This window comes from Paramormyrops kingsleyae, chromosome 4 (assembly GCF_048594095.1).
Source record: "Paramormyrops kingsleyae isolate MSU_618 chromosome 4, PKINGS_0.4, whole genome shotgun sequence".
In the NCBI taxonomy this organism is placed as follows: domain Eukaryota; kingdom Metazoa; phylum Chordata; class Actinopteri; order Osteoglossiformes; family Mormyridae; genus Paramormyrops; species Paramormyrops kingsleyae.
Window position 1 is genome coordinate 1,174,761 of NC_132800.1, and position 19,463 is coordinate 1,194,223.

The window sequence follows — 19,463 nt, forward strand, 5'->3', positions numbered from 1 at the left end:
CCTTAGACAATCTTAGTGTTTTGTGTGCCACCCTTATAACCATGTTCACGGAGTATCACCTGTTTTACCCCTTTGCACTTGAACACATATAAATTTAAATAAATAGATAGGTATAGCTACCATTGTATATATGTTCTCATGGTATACCAGAAGAATCTGGAAAGTGAGTGTAACCAATGTGTCCTAACTTTTAGAGAGTCTTCTTTGTTAAACCCCCCCCTTCTCTTCCAACATTCCTTTGCGGCCCTTATCTGATCTTGGTGGACCGTTACAAAGTTTCTTTGTTATACCATGCTATATTAAAAAGAACCGAAATAAGGTGTACATTATCCATTTTGGAGAAGATTAATTAGAATAAGCCACACCAACCAAGATATGTTGTGTCCAGATGTGCAACTTATATTGATATTACCACAAACTAATGGCCACGCCTATCTATGTATAAGATGTGCTGTTTGTAATATGAATATTTGATGTAATGTCTGCACAAAGTGTAACATCTGTTGAGGTGCAACCCAAAACACCTGTATCCTATACTGATGTGAATGAGTCACATAGATAAAATAATTAATTGTTTAATCAATTAATGCAGATGGTATGAGGTATGTACCTGTGAAGCTGGTATGGCATATTTGGTGTCAAACTGATGGAAAATCACCCCTGATTCCAAATCTGGTCAGTGATTACCATAAAAGTGGATGTATCAAAAGTTATAACAGCTTAATGAAAATCATTAGTAAAGGGAGAATCAGTCGGGTCATAAATCCCAAAAGGACTGATACAGACCCCCTTCCGAAAGCCCGCCAAATGGATGGCCATCCATTAGGCCAGGAGTCGAATTCCTGGTCATCCCTATTCATGAACTTTAGACCATAAAAATCTAGCACCTCAGAACAAAGGTGCGCAGAGAATAACCATCAGCCCGAAGGAGAACATCAGCCCGGGAGAAGAGAAGCCCACCAGAAAACCCTCCGGTGAAGGCCCAGCTGAACAGAGAACAGCACCCAAGACAAAGCTTCACCAGGAGAGAGAATCCAAAGGGGCTCCACTCCACTGCTCCAAACGCCGCGCCTTCCTGAGTGCCATCAGCTCAGCAGCTCTGCCATCAACTGCCAAGACCCCCCCCCCCCACTCTTCAACCAAGTAAACCAACTTCCTTTCATTCTAACAACTTAAGCTGTTCTGTTAACCTGCTATAAGACTTTAGGGTCGTGTTTCCACAAACTGTGCTTGCTTTGCAGAACAGTATTTCCCATTTAAGGTTACTCATTTAAATCCGGTCATTGCATTTTCATAATTACATTGTTTGTTTTATTCCGTTATTTCGTGTTTGTTGTTGTGTTAGGTGTAATGTCTGTCTTATGTTAGTTGTAGTGTTAGTTAGGAATAAATGCATGTCTTTTACACAACTTTAGCCTCCGTCATTGAGTACTCACACTAAGTTCCTGCCTTTGTGCGATCTCGCTACACGCTCTGAACCTCAAACACGCCTGAAACATCGCGAGACTCTCTCTCATTGGCTGTGAGGGGGGCTTCGCTACCAATTGTTTACATTACCTGGTGACGCAGCTCGGTGGACGAGCCTTCTAACCCAGGTTACTAAGTGATACTGGTAATTAGTGAATCCCGTTTAAGTTAAGCTCACATTAACAGACTCACAGGGATACCACAATTGAGTTTGGAGGAGCCGACGATTCGGCATAACAATTGATTAATAATCAGCATTAAATAATAATTAATTAAACTTTAATTAATTCAAACATATTGGTGGAGATATAAAAATTTACCTGAGCTAATAATTCCTACAAGGGAGAGGTTGTTTACTTTGCAGCAGACCTCCAGTTTTTACACTTCCTGCCTGTACTCAGCGTTGTGAGAGATGAGTCCCACCACTGCCATGTTGTCTGCAAACTTCACTGTATTATTGCTCAGATAATTGGCTGAGTAGTCAATGGTCAGCAGTGTGTACAGTAGGAGGCTCAGGACGCATCCCTGGGGGGAACCAGTATGTGGGTGATGGGAGAAGGTGAGATATAATGAATTCTATTGCACTGGGGCCTGTTTGTTAAAATGTTCAGTACTCAGTTACATAGGGATGGGTTTAGTCCAAGGAGTGACAGCGTGTCTATCAGGGTTTGTGGGATGATGGTGTTAAAGGCTGAACTGAAATTCAAAGAGAGGAGCCTAACATATGAGTCCTTGTTCTCCAAGTGAGTGAGAGCCTGGTGAAGCACAGATGACATGGCATCTGCAGTAGAGCGATTCTGTCTGTTTACATACTGCTGGGGATCTACAGTGGAGTCAATGAACTTCCACATGCGCCATGACCACCCATTCGGAGCACGTCATGATTATTGGGGTAAGTGCTACTGAGCGGTAGTCATTCACACATGACACTGTCAAGCTGTTTGGGATGGGGATGATGCTGATGGACTTCAGACATCTAGGGACTGTATCCTGGGAGAGTGGGATGTTAAAGATGCCCATTAGCACCTCTGGAGGTGGGGAGAGCCTGGAGCCAGGAGAGGTGCTGGACTCCTCAAAACAGCCATAAAAGCTGTTAACGGCATCAGGCAGAAATGGGTCCCTGGGGCAGGGATACGGGTAATCTGGTGTAGTCTGTGATGCCCCTCCACGTGCTCCGAAGTTCATTGGTGGAAAAGTGACCCTGGATCTTGAGAGCATAGTTAGCTTTAGCCGTCATTATGCCTGCAGTGAGGTTCCTCCTTGCTGCTCTGAGTCTGGCTGCATCACTAGACCTGAACACAGAGTCACATGCGTTTATTAGAGCGTGGAGCTCCATATTCAGCCAGGGTTTCTGGTTGGGGTGGATGGTGGTTGTTCTACTGGTGGTGACATCATCACACACGGCTGCTGATGGACCCCATGACCGGTGATGCATACCCCTCCAAGTCCACATCCCCAGTGTTTGCTGCTGCCAGTCTGTACATTCAAACAGTCCTGGAGCGTGGAGGCAGTGTCACTGGGCCATACTTTGATGGTCTTTCTTGCTGGTTTACTGGTTTTCAGCAGAGGGCAGTAAGCAGGGACTAGCATGACTGAGATATGGTCAGAAAGGCCGAGGTGGGGGCAGGAGATGGCTTTGTATGTCCCCCGTCTGTATGTATTCATGTGATCAAGTGGTTTGGTTCCTCGAGTGGCAGAGGTTATGTACTGGTGGAACTGGTGGTAAAATGTCTGTTAGGTTGCATTGGTTGAAGTCACTCGCGATCATGTAGAATGATGCATGTATTCAAATGCACTGATATTATCGTGAAGCGCCCTAAGCGCGACGTTAGCATTAGCACTCGGGGGAATGTAAACAGTAACGATGAAGACCACTGTAAACTCCCTCAGCAAATAATGCAGCTGGCATTTTCCCGATGAACACTCAGCCTCAGTCGAACAATGTGCATTTTACTGTCTAGTGAATGAATGTTGACCAAAATGATCAAAACTGCTGGTCTGTTGGCGTTAGCTTTTAGCTTGGCTAACAGACTGGCCCCCGTTCCCCTGTTCTGCTTCTGTACACACCGCTTCCTCTCGCCTCTGAGCCGCTGTAATCTGCTACGCCAGTCCGCTCCGCACTGAGCTCCAGTGGTAGCGAGATGGGGGAGGGGCTTTTAATGAATAGAAGTTCAGCTGGATTGTACCTTTTTAGCCAAGTTGCACTAGTCATGTAGGCCACAAATTTAGTCAAGTTAGAGGAAGAGTTATTTACACTAAACTTTACACTGTAACCGGGACCCTGAGAAGCCGCTGCACTACTGTGTGCCGCCATCTTGGCATCACTGTCTGTAATGAAATAACAGGCTGTGGATTCGGGCATCTGTGTCTGTGTGTCTGTCGGGGGCTGAGAGAAACACAAACAGCACTCAGTCTGACAGGACTGCTGATAAGGCCCAGGTGAAGTGAGTCAATGTGCTCATCACCTGACTCTGCCCCCCCTGGGACGCCCCCACCCCTGACTTACAGAGACACCTTCCTAATATGCCTCTTGCTTCCTACTGATCCACAGAGATTAAAAGGACCTACTGCAGTGATGCTTAACAAACTGTATAAAACATAACAAAGACTGAAACAAAGGCCTGAGGTCAGACCCTCTGTATGCAGCACACAGTGTTTCTGCAGAGTCTCACCCTCACATCCTGTGTAATGACATTTCTGCTTTTCACAATTCGTGTTTCTCCAAGAATAGCTTCTGTGTCACGTGAATGATTTAGTTGCTTCATGCACATGTGTGAGAGAAAAACGAGGAAATTAAACAGATCAGGAATGAATTTGACTTATTTGCTATACATGCATGTACTTTTAAACTGTGAGCTTCAAAGATCCTTTGTAAAGACCAACTATCATTTATATTAATCTGAAATTATGTTGCTAAAATGATAAAATTTCAAGTATTGTAAAAATATTTTTTTCTTGTAAAAATCAGGACAAAGGCAAAATCAAAATGTTTTCAATTTAATAGACAATGAAAACATGCATTTCTGAAAATGCATCAGTGCACAAAAAGATTACAGCCTCTGACAGTATGTACTGGCCTTCACTGTTTTCTGCAGTGTCTCTCCCTCTCAGATCTTCATTTCACACTTTAATTATGTGCTTGCATTTAAAAAGCCATGAGTCACGTGAATGAAATGAAGCAAGCTGAAGACTTTATTGTTTTTGTAATTTTCCACTTTGGCTGCACATGCAGTGTAAAAGGAGCTAATCCTCCACAGTAAGCAGTAACATGTATAGTGATGTAATGCATACAGGGGCTGTAATGCACAGGCTTACCCAGGCTGATGCCCAGGGGCCTCTGACCATGTTAATGTGGTATAACGCATACAGGAGCTGTAATGTACAGGCTTACCCAGGCTGAAGCCCAGGGGCCCCTGACCATGTTAATGTGGTATAACGCGTACATGGGCTATAATGTATGGGCTTACCCAGGCTGAAACCCAGCGACCTCTGACCATGTTAATGTGGTGTAACACATACTGTACAGGGGCTGTAATGCACAGGCTTACCCAGGCTGAAGGCCAGGGGCCCCTGACCATGTTAATGTGGTATAACACGCATAGGTACTGTAATGCACGGGCTTACCCAGGCTGAAGCCCAGGGGCCTCTGGCCATGTTAATGTCCCTCTGAACGCATGTACCTGCCCCCTCAGCACTCCTGACTGTTGGCTTTGAATGTGACCATGACTGTGTCTGTGTGCAGTTTGCAGGCTTCCTCTGTTCACATGGCATTTCTCCAGCTTCCAGTGCCCTGCAATGGACTGACGTGCTGTTGAAGGTTTACCTCACTTTACACTGTGTGCTTCCTGCATTAGGACATAAATAATTATACTAATGATAAATGATTAAACTGAGACAAATCTTTGAGAAAATTTTTTATTCACTAATGTAGGAGTCTGAGCTTTCATGCTGTATATAGGAATAATAATAGAATGACTTGCTGAAGTATTTAGTGCTAAACATTCAGCCTTGTGGTTTTGTCACTTCCTGTTTAAAGTGTGAACTCCCCTTTCACTCTGCCTGCTGTGTCTGAGAATAGAAACAACAGAGATAGTGAAGGTACAGAGGATGAGGAAGTGAGGGTCAGTCTCCACAGATCTGGGCTCAGTGACACACACACGTATGGATCCTCTGATGCTCCTGTTTCTTCTCATTGCTGGGCTCACAGGTGAGTGTCTCTCATTACAGTGGTACTGAGTAGTGTTGGGTCTTTACCAGGTTTTACAAGCAGGCTAATGTTGGCAGAGTTCATGTTTGGAGATAGCGTGTGATCATTCTGAATTTGAGTAACCATTCTGATAAAAACGGGTGCTAGCGTTGGCCAAAATACTTTGTAGAATTCTGCTGGGAAACCATCTGGACCTGGAGCTTTATTATTTGGAAGGTACTTCATTGAATTCAGATATTGATAGAGGAGAGTCTAGAACCCTCATCTGTTCATCATTTAGTTTTGGCAGATTTATATTGCTAAGAAATTTGTTGATGTCAGCATCAGATGGATTATTCTGTGATGAGAATAAAGCTTCATAAAATTCTTTAAAAGATTTATTAATTTGTTGGGGATCATGAGTTATATTCCCCATCGAGTCTTTAACAGAACAAATTGTTTTTTCTTTATTTAGTTTTAACTGGTTAGCCAGGAATTTTCCAGATTTGTTGCCTTGTTCAAAGTTCTCCAAACACAACCGGAAATTGTGTCTTCTTATCATTTAATTCATTAAATTCCTATTTTAGTTTTCTGAAGTTGTTAATTATATGCTGTTGCGGTGAGGTAGTGTAAGCTGTTTCTAATGATTTAATTTTCTGTTCTTATTCTGCTACATGTGCTTTTTCTTTACTTTTATATGTGAACAGTAATATTTTCCCTCTCATTACTGCCTTTCCTGCTTCCCAGATAACACATGGTGAGACTCCTGGTAGGTCATTGTTATCCAGATACGTTGCCCACTCATTTTTTAATTACACTGAACAAAAATATAAACGCAACACTCTTGTTTTTGCTCCCATTTTTCATGAGCTGAAGTCAAACATCGGAAAATTTTTCTACATACACAAACGACCCATTTCTCTCAAATATTGTTCACAAATCTGTCTAAATCTGTGTTAGTGAGCACTTTTCACAACATTCCAGCAACATTCCACAGGCCACAATCAACAACCTGATCAACTCTATGCGACGGAGATGTGTTGCCCTGCGTGAGGCAAATGGTGGCCACACAAGATACTGACTGGTTTTCTGCCCCCCCCCATAAAGCAAAACTGTGCACATTTCAGAGTGGCCTTTTATTGTGGGCAGTCTAAGGCACACCTGTGCAATATTGATGCTGTCTAATCAGCACCTTGACATGCCACACCTGTGAGGTGGGATGGATTGTCTTGGCAAAGGAGAAGTGCTCACTAACACAGATTTAGACAGATTTGTGAACAATATTTGAGAGAAATGGGTCTTTTGTGTATGTAGAAAAATTTTCCGATGTTTGACTTCAGCTCATGAAAAATGGGAGCAAAAACAAGAGTGTTGCGTTTATATTTTTGTTCAGTGTAATTGATAAAATCTTGTTCTTTAAGTAAAGATGTATTGAATCTCCAGTTCCTGCTTGGTGGTGTGACTCTGTCCTTAACCAAAGAGATAGACACTGTGATCACTGATAAGGACAGAGTGTATCTGAGTTTCTGTGATGTTTCTCATCACGGAGCTGCTAATTAGAAAGTAATCTGAGCGTGAATGTGAGTGGTGTACTGGTGAGAAGAAGGTGTAATCCCTGGAAGTGGGGTGATGTGAACACCAGGCATCGCAAAGACCAAAATCATTCATTTACTGGTCAAGAATATCTGCAGACAGCCAGTTCACTGCCGTGCTGAGCCTGTCAGTTTCTGGGTTCAATACCAAGTTGAATTCTCCTCCTATAATGAGTGTGGAGCCCGAGTGACCAGAAAGTGAAGTGAAGAAGGCGTGAAAAAAGGAGGGGTCACCATACACTAGCAATGCAGAAATCCATATTTTGAATAGATAGAGTTATAATACTTCATCTACCTTCTGTATCTATTATACTGTTGTGTAGGAATAATTATAGCTCAGGTAAATTTTAATATCTCCACCAATGTATAAAGATATTAATTAGTATTTAATGACAATTATTAACTAATTATTTTGCCGAAAGGTTGGTTCCTCCAAACTAAATTGAGGTATCCCCGTGAGTCTGTTAATGTGAGACTTAAATGGGATTCACTAATTACCAGTATCGCTTAGTAACCTGGGTTAGAAGGCTGGTCCTGCGAGCTGCATCACCAAGTAACGTAAACAATCGGTGGTGAAGCTCCTCTCACGGCCGATGAGAGAGAGTCGCGCGATATTTCAGGCGAGTTTGAGGTTTCTGAGCGTGTAGCCAGATCGCACAGAGGCAGGGACTATTGTGAGCACGCAATGAACGGAGGCTGAAGTTGTGTAAAAGACATGCATTTATTCCTAACTAACACTACAACTAACATAAGACAGACATTACACCTAACACAAACAACAAACACGAAATAACGGAATAAAACAAACAATGTAATTATGAAAATGCAATGACCGGATTTAAATGAGTAACCTTAAATGGGAAATACTGTTCTGCAAAGCAAGCACAGTTTGTGGAAACACAACCCTAAAGTCAGAAAGCATATTAACAGAACACTTTAGTTTTTTTAGAATGAATAGAAGTTGGGTTACTTGGTTGCAGAGGGGGGGGGGGGGGGTCTTAGAAGTTGGTTGCAGAGGCTGATGAGCTGATGGGATGATGGCACTCAGGAAGGCGCAGCGTTTGGAGCAGTTGCTGGAGTGGAGCCCCTTTGATTCTTTCTCCTTGTGAAGCTTTAAGGTGAAGGCTTTGTCTTGGGGGTTGCAGTTCTCAGTTTGGTGGCAGGCTTTCACCGGCAGGCTTCAGGACAGCCTTCTTTACTGGGCTTCGCGATGGTCTGGCGATTTCTTGAGGGCTTCTCGCGGGCCTCTCTCTGGGCTGTTCCTCTCTGTTCTTCTCCTGGGCGGATGTTCTCCGCCTCTCTCTTCTTTGGGCTCTCCTTTCTCCCGAGTCTTTGTTCTAAGGTGCCAGGTTTTATGGTCTAAAGTTCATGAATAGGGATGACCAGGAATTTGACTCCTGGACCAATGGCTGACCATCTAGCTGGTGGGCTTTCGGAGGGGATGTCTGTATCAGTCCTTTTGGGATTTATGACCAGACTGATTCCCCTTTACTGATGATTATCATTAAGCTGGTGTAACTTTTAATACATACATTTTCATGGTAACCACTGACCAGATTTGTAATCAGGAGTGATTTTCCATCAGTTTGATACCAAACATGCCATACCAGCCTGGCGGTTCGCACCTCATACCATCTGTATTACTTCATTAACAATCACTTTAATTAAGTAATAAGGGGTAACGATCACCATTATTTCTGTTTCCTCGTCTGCTTTCCCCGGGATGCCTGAAAATACTAAATTATCTCTCATGCTCTGGTCCTGGAGGTCAATGATAGATTCTTTTATTTATTTTTTTTCCTCCGAAAGGTGTGTCATTCCATCTGTGAGGGATTTTTTCGCATTTCCTGCAGCGAGTGTTTCCACCTGCTGCTGGCTGAACTCCACTGACTCGTGCAAAGCCTGAAACTCTTTATGGAGAATTTCCATTAGGGACAGACTAATCTAAGCTGGATAGTCCTTTATCTATCGACTCCAAAATGTCCGTCACGTCGTTGGTATCAGGAGAAGCCGCTTCTGGGGAGTCCTCGGGGCAGCTTCCCTTGGCGGACGAGTTGTTTTTACTGGTGGGGGAAGTCAGCATTTTGTCCGATTTCCCCATAGCAATTCGCTCAAAAACACTCATCTATAAAACTGTTCAGGTCCTCACTGTGCTCCAGGGTGCTAATGTTCCTACGGATACAACTGAAATGTATTTTTATTACCTGTAAAGCTGTCCAGAGATCAGTTGGCGTACAAAGAACCAATGAGTGAAATGTTTGCGATCAGTTGTGCACCGCCATGTTCAATAATGCCGTGGTTTTCGTTGAGGTGTCGCGGTACTACAGCATGCTCACACATGGTTACCGCTGCTGCCTCACAGCTAGAAGGTCCTGGGTTTGGTTCCTGGGTTTGGTTCCTGGGTTTGATACCTGGGTCAGGCGTAGGACCTTTCTGTGTGGAGCTCTCATGCTCTCCCCGTGTTCATGTGGGTTTTTGCCGGGGGCTCTGGTTTCCTCCTACAGTCCTAAAGTGTGCATGTTAGGTTAATTGGCGACTCTAAGTTGGCCTCGTAATTGGTTGTGTGTGAGTGTGTGTGCCCTGTGGTGTGTTGGCGCCCACCCAGGATTGGCTCCCGCCTGCACCCCTTGTTCCCGGGATAGGCTCCGGTCCCCCCCACGACCACAGTTGGGATTCAGCAGTTATGGAGATGGATGGATGGAAATCAGCCCCATTACTGTTGTGTCATCTGCATATTTTATAATAGTATTAGTGGTGAATGCAGGTACACAATCATGAGTGACGAGGGAGTAGAGGAGGGGGTTCAGTACACAACCTTGTGCTGTGTCTGTGTTCAGGGTTATGGTGGAGGAGAAATGGGGGCCCAGCTGTACCACCAGATGGCGCTCTGACAGGAAGCTGAGGATCCAGTTACATATTAGTTTGCTGAGGCCCAGCTGGTGCAGTTTATGGATGAGTTGGGAGGGGACAACAGTATTGAAAGCAGAGCTATAGCCTACAGATAGCATCCTCACGTATGTGCCCTGTCCCTCCAGGTGAGTCAGGGCTGTGTGGAGAGCTAGAGAGATGGCATCGTCTGTAGATCTATTAGCTCTGTAAGCAAACTGATATGAGCCCAGGGAGGCGGGGATGTTGGCTTTAATGTAAGAGAGAAGCAGTCTTTCAAAGCGCTTCCTTATTATCAGTGTCAGAGCGATTGGATGATAGTCATTCATGTGGCTGATGTTTGTTTTCTTTGGCACTGGCACAATAATGGCTGATTTAAGGCATGCAGGGAGCATTTACAACATCAAGGAGACACCAAAGATGTTCATACAGTAAGTACCTCAGTGAGCTGCTCAGCACAGTTCCTGAGCCCCCGTCCTCCAGTCCAGCAGCTTTATGTGGATTGACCCTCTGCAGTGTACATCATACGTGCTCCTTTAGTGTACAAGCAGTACAATGACTGTCAGTACAGATAAACTGCCCCAGTCTCTTGTACCCTTTGCTTTTCTGTGAGGCCGGTGATTGATCTGACTGGGGTCGTTTCAGCAGCACTGGAAGCTCTTTTTCTAACTTCACTATGGGAGTCGCTTTGGCCGTGACCAGCTACAGAAACTCCAATGTAGCGTCACCCCCGAAAGATGCTCAAGACTTGACTGATGGTTTTATTGTTTATTGAAATCCTTGCGTTAATCAACCAATAATCCAATCAACCAACTTAAGAGCTGGGCAGAGCACAAGAAAAATGCATTACCTTGCTAGACAGTGCCATGTAACTTAGCATATTACCAACTTAGCGAAAGAGTAAAAGTTCTCAATTCAGTAAGAATCACCTCAAACATAACATTAACACACATATTAACTGTATCTTTTCATGAACACCAAGCTTGTGCCACTTCAGAAGGTGCAAATCTTTCAATTTCAGATTATTTCCTGTCTCCTTCTCTTTACGTTCGCTCAGTTCCTTTTTCTTTTATCTTTCGGTAAGAACTTACTAAAGCAAGGCACGTAATTTCAAAATAAACCTCCCTCAAATCAATATGAAACCTAAGGCAAAACAAGTTCATAAAAATGATTTTGTAGCACAGTGGTACCGGCAGCATGTTGGACTGATGCCAGTTTGTAAACAGTTCGCAGTAATCGCTTGTGTCGATGTAAATGTGCTGTGTGTGTAATGTTATGTATAGTGGTTAATGTATATTGTTTTAGGTAGTGTGTGTGTGTGTGTGTGTGTCCACATGCCCACTGTGTGTATGAGTAGTAAACGGGGTGATGGGCATGGTGGGCAATGCAACTGTGTGCATTGTAGTAGTACAGGTGTAATAAATGCCGTCTGATGATTGAACCCCAAACTATCTCTACTGTCCAATTATTGAGAGCATGGCTCAGCATGCTCTCAATATTATAAATAATACCTTAGCCATATTTTACAGTGCAATATTGTGCCATTCACATCACACCTGTCTGTGACAGACAAGTCAACCCAAGACCAGGCTCCACCCCTGCTATCATTACATTTACACCATTTAGGAGATGCTCTTATCCAGAGTGACTTCCATTTTTCTAAACTCAGGGACAATCCCTCTGGAACAAATTGAGGTTAAGGGTCTTGCTCAGGGACCCAGTGATGGTAGAGTCAGAGGTGGGACTCAAACCCATAACCACTTGGTCTAGAGGGAAGCATCCTAACCACTAGACCACCAACAGCAGTCAACCTCCTTATTGTGTCATTTTCACTTTCTTCCTGTGAACTACAAGCTCCCCCAGGTCACCTGGACTTGAACGCTGATTTTGCTTAACTGACATTGGCAGGGGGGGTATGGGAGGGGTTAGATTTCACCAATCGGGGAGGAGGGACGTCCCTTGATAGATTTGGCCGATCTGAGCTCCCTTCTACCGATTGGGCCCTAAGCAGCTGCCTAGTTTGCCTAAGCCTAGATCCGGCCCTGAGGCTTGTGGTTTCGATATCCAGCCTCCAGCCCTCTGTGGGCAGTTTGCCTGGTCTCCCTGTATCTATGCTGGTTTCCTCTCAGTTCTCCGGTTTCCTCTCACAGTCCAAAGACACATGGTTCAGGTGAATTGGTGCCTCTAAAAGTGCCCATAGTGACTGTGTGTGAGTGTTTGCCCTGTGACAGACTGGCATTCTGTCCTGGGTGTTCCCCTGCCTTATGCCCTGTGACAGACTGGCATTCTGTCCTGGGTGTTCCCCTGCCTTGTGCCCTGTGACAGACTGGCATTCTGTCCTGGCTGTTCCCCTCCTTTGTGCCCTGTGACAGACTAGTATCCTGTCCTGGCTGTTCCCTCTGTCCTGGGTGTTCCCCTGCCTTGTGCCCTGTGACAGACTGGCATTCTGTCCTGGCTGTTCCCCTCCTTTGTGCCCTGTGACAGACTAGTATCCTGTCCTGGCTGTTCCCCTGCCTTGTGCCCTGTGACAGACTGGCATCCTGTCCTGGCTGTTCCCCTGCTTTGTGCCCTGTGACAGACTGGTATCCTGTCCTGGGTGTTCCCCTGCCTTGTGCCCTGTGACAGACTGGCATCCTGTCCTGGCTGTTCCCCTGCTTTTTGCCCTGTGACAGACTGGCATCCTGTCCTGGCTGTTCCCCTGCTTTGTGCCCTGTGACAGACTGGCATCCTGTCCTGGCTGTTCCCCTGCCTTGTGCCCTGTGACAGACTGGCATCCTGTCCTGGCTGTTCCCCTGCCTTGTGCCCTGTGACAGACTGGCATCCTGTCCTGGCTGTTCCCCTGCCTTGTGCCCTGTGACAGACTGGTATCCTGTCCTGATAAGGCCCAAGTGAAGTGAGTCAATGTGCTCATCACCTGACTCTGCCCCCCCTGGGACGCCCCCATCCCTGATATACAGAGACACCTTCCTAATAGGCCTCTTGTGTCCTACTGATCCACAGAGATTAAAAGGACCTACTGCAGTGGTGCTTAACAAACTGTATAAAACATCATAAAGACTGAAACAAAGGCCTGAGGTCAGACCCTCTGTATGCAGCACACAGTGTTTCTGCAGAGTCTCACCCTCACATCCTGTGTAATGACATTTCTGCTTTTCACAATTCGTGTTTCTCCAAGAATAACTTCTGTGTCACGTGAATGATTTAGCTGATTCATGCACATGTGTGAGAGTTAAGCAAGGAAGTTAAACTGATCAGAAATGAATTTTACTTACAGTATATGCTTAACCTGCGTTTAATTTTAAACTGTGAGCTTCAAAGATTCACTTATTCACTTATGTTACTCTGAAATTATGTTGCTAAAATGATAAAATTCCAATACTGTAAAAAAAAAAATTCTTGTAAAAAGCAGGACAAAGGCAAAATCAAAATTCTTTCCTTTTAATAGACAATGACAACACAGAAAATGCATCAGTGCACAAAGAATTACAGCCTTTGACAGTATGTACTGGTCCTCATTGTTTTCTGCAGTCTCGTCCGCTCAGTTCTTCATTTCACACTATAATTATGTACAGTACTTGTAAAAAAAAAAACCCATGAATCACGTGAATGAAACATGAGACTAAGCAAGCTGATGACTTTATCATTTTTTTGTAACTTTCCACTTTGGCTGCACATGCAGTGTAAGAGGAGCTGATCCTCCACCATAATCAGTGATGGATTCCGAGGCCTGACTGTCAGAAGCCCACGTCTCCTGCTGGTCTTGCTGCTTTTTCCCAAAGTCTCATTGTGTCTTTACTTTATCATTATTTCAATTCAATTCATTTTTATTTCTATAGCACATTTTACAACATTACATTGTCTCCAAACACTTTTCATTATCCCTGCCCAAAGCCCCCAGTGAGCAAAGCAGAGGCGACAGTGGCAAAGAAAATGTCCCTAATAGGAAGAGACCTTGGGAGGAACCAGATTCAAAGGGGGAGCCCATCCTCCAGGGGGCAGCAGAGGAAGTCAAATGAACAAAAAGAACAAAATCCTAATTTATAGTCTAAATGTTAATGTTACTTGAGTCTAAATGCAGAGGGCAGCTTCTGACGGCAGGATGAACAGTGGTACAGAATCGGGGCAGGTAGGTGAGACATCACAGGCAGCAGGGCGGGCAGGAGAGACGTCACAGGCAGCAGGGCGGGCAGGAGAGACGTCACAGGCAGCAGGGCATGCAGGAGAGACGTCACAGGCAGCAGGGCGGGCAGGAGAGACGTCACAGGCAGCAGGGCGGGCAGGAGAGACATCACAGGCAGCAGGACAGGCAGGATATAATGCTTATTTTGGGTCTCCATGCAGCACAGCCCAGGAGGGGTGAGAGGGATAAAAAACTGCATTAGCCAAAGTATGGGAGACAAGAGGCAACGTAAACAGTTAAGTGAGTGAAATATGTAAGCTTCGGCAGATATGGCTACAGCAGCATAAGTAGGAGGGAGAGGCAAGTGGCATAACTCATACAGGGTCTGTAATGCACAGGCTTACCCAGGCTGAAGCCCAGGGGCCTCTGACCATGTTAATGTGGTATAACGCGTACAGGGGCTGTAATGCACAGGCTTACCCAGGCTGAAGCCCAGGGGCCTCTGACCATGTTAATGTGGTATAACGCGTACAGGGGCTGTAATGCACAGGCTTACCCAGGCTGAAGCCCAGGGGCCCCTGACCATGTTAATGTCCCTCTGAACGCATGTACCTGCCCCCTCAGCACTCCAGACTGTTGGCTTTGAATGTGACCATGACTGTGTCTGTGTGCAGTTTGCAGGCTTCCTCTATTCACATGGCATTTCTCCAGCTTCCAGTGCCCTGCAATGGACTGACGTCCTGCATTAGGAAATACATAATTACACTAATGAAAAATCGCTATGATAAAACTCAGAGAAATTTCTGAGGCAACAGAGAGATCCATGTCATATTCATTTTTTATAATCAATGACACAATAAACATGCTAGGTCAAATTCATGCATCTTGTTTATTCAAACTGAATATCTTAATTCATTAATGCAGGAGTCTGTGCTTTGATTGTTCATTTTATGCTGTACAGACTTACTTAAGTACTAAACATTCAGCCTTGTGGTTTTGTCACTTTCTGTTTAAAGTGTCCACTCCACTTTCACTCTGCCTGCTGTGTGTGAGAATAGAAACGACAGAGACAGTGAAAGTACAGAGGATGGGGAAGTGAGGGTCAGTCTCCACAGATCTGGGCTCAGTGACACACACACGTATGGATCCTCTGATGCTCCTGTTTCTTCTCATTGCTGGGCTCACAGGTGAGTGTCTCTCATTACAGCGGTACTGAGTAGAGATCTCTCTCCTGCTCCTCACACACTGTCAGATACAGTTTGGAGATCATGATGGAGATCTGCTGCTACATCAGAAGAAATTGCTATGGCTAAATTCTGAAAACATTTGTAGAGGCTGCATCAAGTATCATACAGTACTCTTTGAAACTGTAGATACTATTTGGTTTTTATGTCACCTGTATTATAATATTGTATGTTTGTTTTAACTGTTTTCAACAAAAATATTTTAGCATTAAAACATATTTACTTCATACACGTATTAGAAGTTCAGGTAGACTGTGGTGTGGCTGAGTGGGATCCATGCAGATGCTGGTGGCTCCTGAGCCAGTGGCTCTGCAAACGTCCTCCAGGGCTGGAAGCTGCACCCCGACGATCCTCTGCGCTCTCGACACAACCCGCTGTAGAGCTTTCTGATCAGCTGTAGTGCAGCTGAGATCCCACACGCAGATACAGCAGGTTAAAATACTCTCTGTGGTGCAGCGGTAGGAGGTCAGCAGCCCCTGTTGAGGGAGGCCAGCTTTTGTCAGCATTCTTAGGAAGATCAGCCGTCGCTGTGTCCCCTTCAGTAGAGCCGTGGTGTTAGCTGTCCATGAAAGATCCCTGGAGATATACTGTACTGTATATCCCCAGGAGGATAAAGCCTGATACACACCGCACCCTATCCCCATTGATGAAGACTAGAGCATGATCCTCATCATCTGATCTTCTGAAGTTGAGTTCCATGGTCTCATAATTGCTGAAGGACAGGTTGTTCACTTAGCACCATCTCACCAGACTTTGCACCTCCACTCTGTCCAATTACTGTTGTGTCATCTGCATATTTTATGATGGTATTAGTGGTGAATGCAGGTACATAATCGTGAGTGACAAGGGAGTAGAGGAGGAGGCTCAGTACACAACCTTGTGCTGTGTCTGTGTTCAGGGTTATGGTGGAGGAGAAATGGGGGCCCAGCTGTACCACCAGATGGCGCTCTGACAGGAAGCTGAGGATCCAGTTACATAGTGGTTTGCTGAGGCCCAGCTGGTGCAGTTTATGGATGAGTTGGGAGGGGACAACAGTATTGAAAGCAGAGCTATAGCCTACAGATAGCATCCTCACGTATGTGCCCTGTCCCTCCAGGTGAGTCAGGGCTGTGTGGAGAGCTAGAGAGATGGCATCGTCTGTAGATCTATTAGCTCTGTAAGCAAACTGATATGAGCCCAGGGAGGCGGGGATGTTGGCTTTAATGTAAGAGAGAACCAGTCTTTCAAAGCGCTTCCTTATTATCAGTGTCAGAGCGATTGGATGATAGTCATTCATGTGGCTGATGTTTGTTTTCTTTGGCACTGGCACAATAATGGCTGATTTAAGGCATGCAGGGACCATTTCCAACGTCAAGGAGACACCAAAGATGTTCATAAGTACCTCAGTGAGCTGCTCAGCACAGTTCCTGAGCCCCCGTCCTCCGGTCCAGCAGCTTTATGTGGATTGACCCTCTGCAGTGTACATCATACGTGCTCCTTTAGTGTACAAGCAGTACAATGACTGTCAGTACAGATAAACTGCCCCAGTCTCTTGTACCCTTTGCTTTTCTGTGAGGCCGGTGATTGATCTGACTGGGGTCGTTTCAGCAGCACTGGAAGCTCTTTTTCTAACTTCACTATGGGAGTCGCTTTGGCCGTGACCAGCTACAGAAACTCCAATATAGCGTCGCCCCCGAAAGATGCTCAAGACTTGACTGATGGTTTTATTGTTTATTGAAATCCTTGCGTTAATCAACCAATAATCCAATCAACCAACTTAGGAGCTGGGCAGAGCACAAGAAAAATGCATTACCTTGCTAGACAGTGCCATATATAACAGCATATTACCAACTTATCGAAAGAGTAAAAGTTCTCAATTCAGTAAGAATCACCTCAAACAAAACATTAACACACATATTAACCGTATCTTTTCATGAACACCAAGCTTGAGCCGCTTCGGAGGGTGCAAATCATTCAATTTCAGATTATTTCCTGTCTCCTTCTCTTTACGTTCGCTCAGTTCCTTTTTCTTTTATCTTTCGGTAAGAACTTACTAAAGCAAGGCACGTGATTTCAAAATAAACCTCCCTCAAAACAATATGAAACCTAAGGCAAAATAAGTTCATAAAAATGATTTTGTAGCACAGTGGTACCTGCAGCATGTTGGACTGATGCCAGTTTGTAAACAGTTCGCAGTAATCGCTTGTGTCGTTGTAAATGTGCTGTGTGTGTAATGTTATGTATAGTGGTTAATGTTTATTGTTTTAGGTAGTGTGTGTGTGTGTGTCCACATGCCCACTGTGTGAATGAGTAGTAAACGGGGTGATGGGCATGGTGGGCAATGCAACTGTGTGCATTGCAGTAGTACAGGTGTAATAAATGCCGTCTGATGATTGAACCCCAAACTATCTCTGCTGTCCAATTATTGAGAGCATGGCTCAGCATCTCAATATTATAAATAGTACCTTAGCCATATTTAACAGTGCAATATTGTGCCATTCACCTCACACCTGTCTGTGACAGACAAGTCAACCCAAGACCAGGCTCCACCCCTGCTATCATTACATATGCACCATTTAGCAGATGCTCTTATCCAGAGTGACTTCCATTTTTCTAAACTCAGGGACAATCCCTCTGGAACAAATTGAGGTTAAAGGTCTTGCTCAGGGACCCAGTGAGTCAGAGGTGGGACTCAAACCCACAATCACTTGGTTCAGAGGGAAGCATCCTAACCAGTAGACCACCAACAGCAGTCAACCTCCTTATTGTGTCATTTCCACTTTCTTCCTGTGAACTACAAGCTCCCTCAGGTCACCTGGACTTGAACACTGATTTTGCTTAACTGACATTGGCAGGGGGGGTATGGGAGGGGTTAGATTTCACCAATCGGGGAGGAGAGACATCCCACGATAGATTTTGCCGATCTGAGCTCCCTTCTACCGATTGGGCCCTAAGCAGCTGCCTAGTTTGCCTGAGCCTAGATCCGGCCCTGAGGCTTGTGGTTTCGATATCCAGCCTCCAGCTCTCTGTGGGCAGTTTGCATGGTCTCCCTGTATCTATGCTGGTTTCCTCTCAGTTCTCCGGTTTCCTCTCACAGTCCAAAGACACGTGGTTCAGGTGAATTGGTGCCTCTAAAAGTGTCCATAGTGACTGTGTGTTACTGTTTGCCCTGTGACAGACTGGCATCCTGTCCTGGCTGTTCCCCTGCCTTGTGCCCTGTGACAGACCGGCATCCTGTTCTGCGTGTTCCCCTGCCTTGTGCCCTGTGACAGACCGGCATCCTGTCCTGGCGGTTCCCCTGCCTTGTGCCCTGTGACAGACCGGCATCATGTCCTGGCTGTTCCCCTGCCTTGTGCCCTGTGACAGACCGGCATCCTGTCCTGGCTGTTCCCCTGCCTTGTGCCCTGTGACAGACTGGCATCCTGTCCTGGCTGTTCCCCTGCCTTGTGCCCTGTGACAGACTGGCATCCTGTCCTGGCTGTTCCCCTGCCTTGTGCCCTGTGACAGACTGGCATCCTGTCCTGGCTGTTCCCCTGCCTTGTGCCCTGTGACAGACTGGCATCCTGTTCTGCGTGTTCCCCTGCCTTGTGCCCTGTGACAGACTGGCATCCTGTCGTGGCTGTTCCCTTACCTTGTGCCCTGTGACAGACTGGCATCCTGTCCTGGCTGTTCCCCTGCCTTGTGCCCTGTGACAGACTGGCATCCTGTCCTGGCTGTTCCCCTGCCTTGTGCCCTGTGACAGACTGGCATCCTGTCCTGGCTGTTCCCCTGCCTTGTGCCCTGTGACAGACTGGCATCCTGTTCTGCGTGTTCCCCTGCCTTGTGCCCTGTGACAGACTGGCATCCTGTCGTGGCTGTTCCCTTACCTTGTGCCCTGTGACAGACTGGCATCCTGTCCTGGCTGTTCCCCTGCCTTGTGCCCTGTGACAAACTGGCATCCTGTCCTGGCTGTTCCCCTGCCTTGTGCCCTGTGACAGACTGGCATCCTG

The 19,463-nt window shown here is 45.6% G+C and overlaps 1 protein-coding gene across 9 annotated transcripts in view; it reads left to right on the forward strand.

The window, feature by feature from the left end:
• Positions 1–5,588: 5,588 nt before the first annotated feature.
• The window catches only part of LOC111841645 (polymeric immunoglobulin receptor-like), a 40,222-nt gene continuing 26,347 nt past the window's right edge, over positions 5,589–19,463 (forward strand). For 5 of the 9 annotated variants that reach the window (XR_011989774.1, XR_011989775.1, XM_072710437.1 and 2 more), the window contains exons 1-3: positions 5,597–5,674; positions 6,361–6,422; positions 15,268–15,438. Coding sequence is in view for 7 of the 9 variants with exons in the window: in XM_072710437.1 (XP_072566538.1) it covers positions 15,393–15,438 (46 nt within the window). In the remaining 2 variants the exon portion in view is untranslated. Of the gene's footprint in view, positions 5,675–6,360; positions 6,423–15,267; positions 15,439–19,463 lie in introns of all 9 variants that reach the window. The other 4 variants (XM_072710439.1, XM_072710433.1, XM_072710438.1 and 1 more) reach the window with 4 other exon arrangements.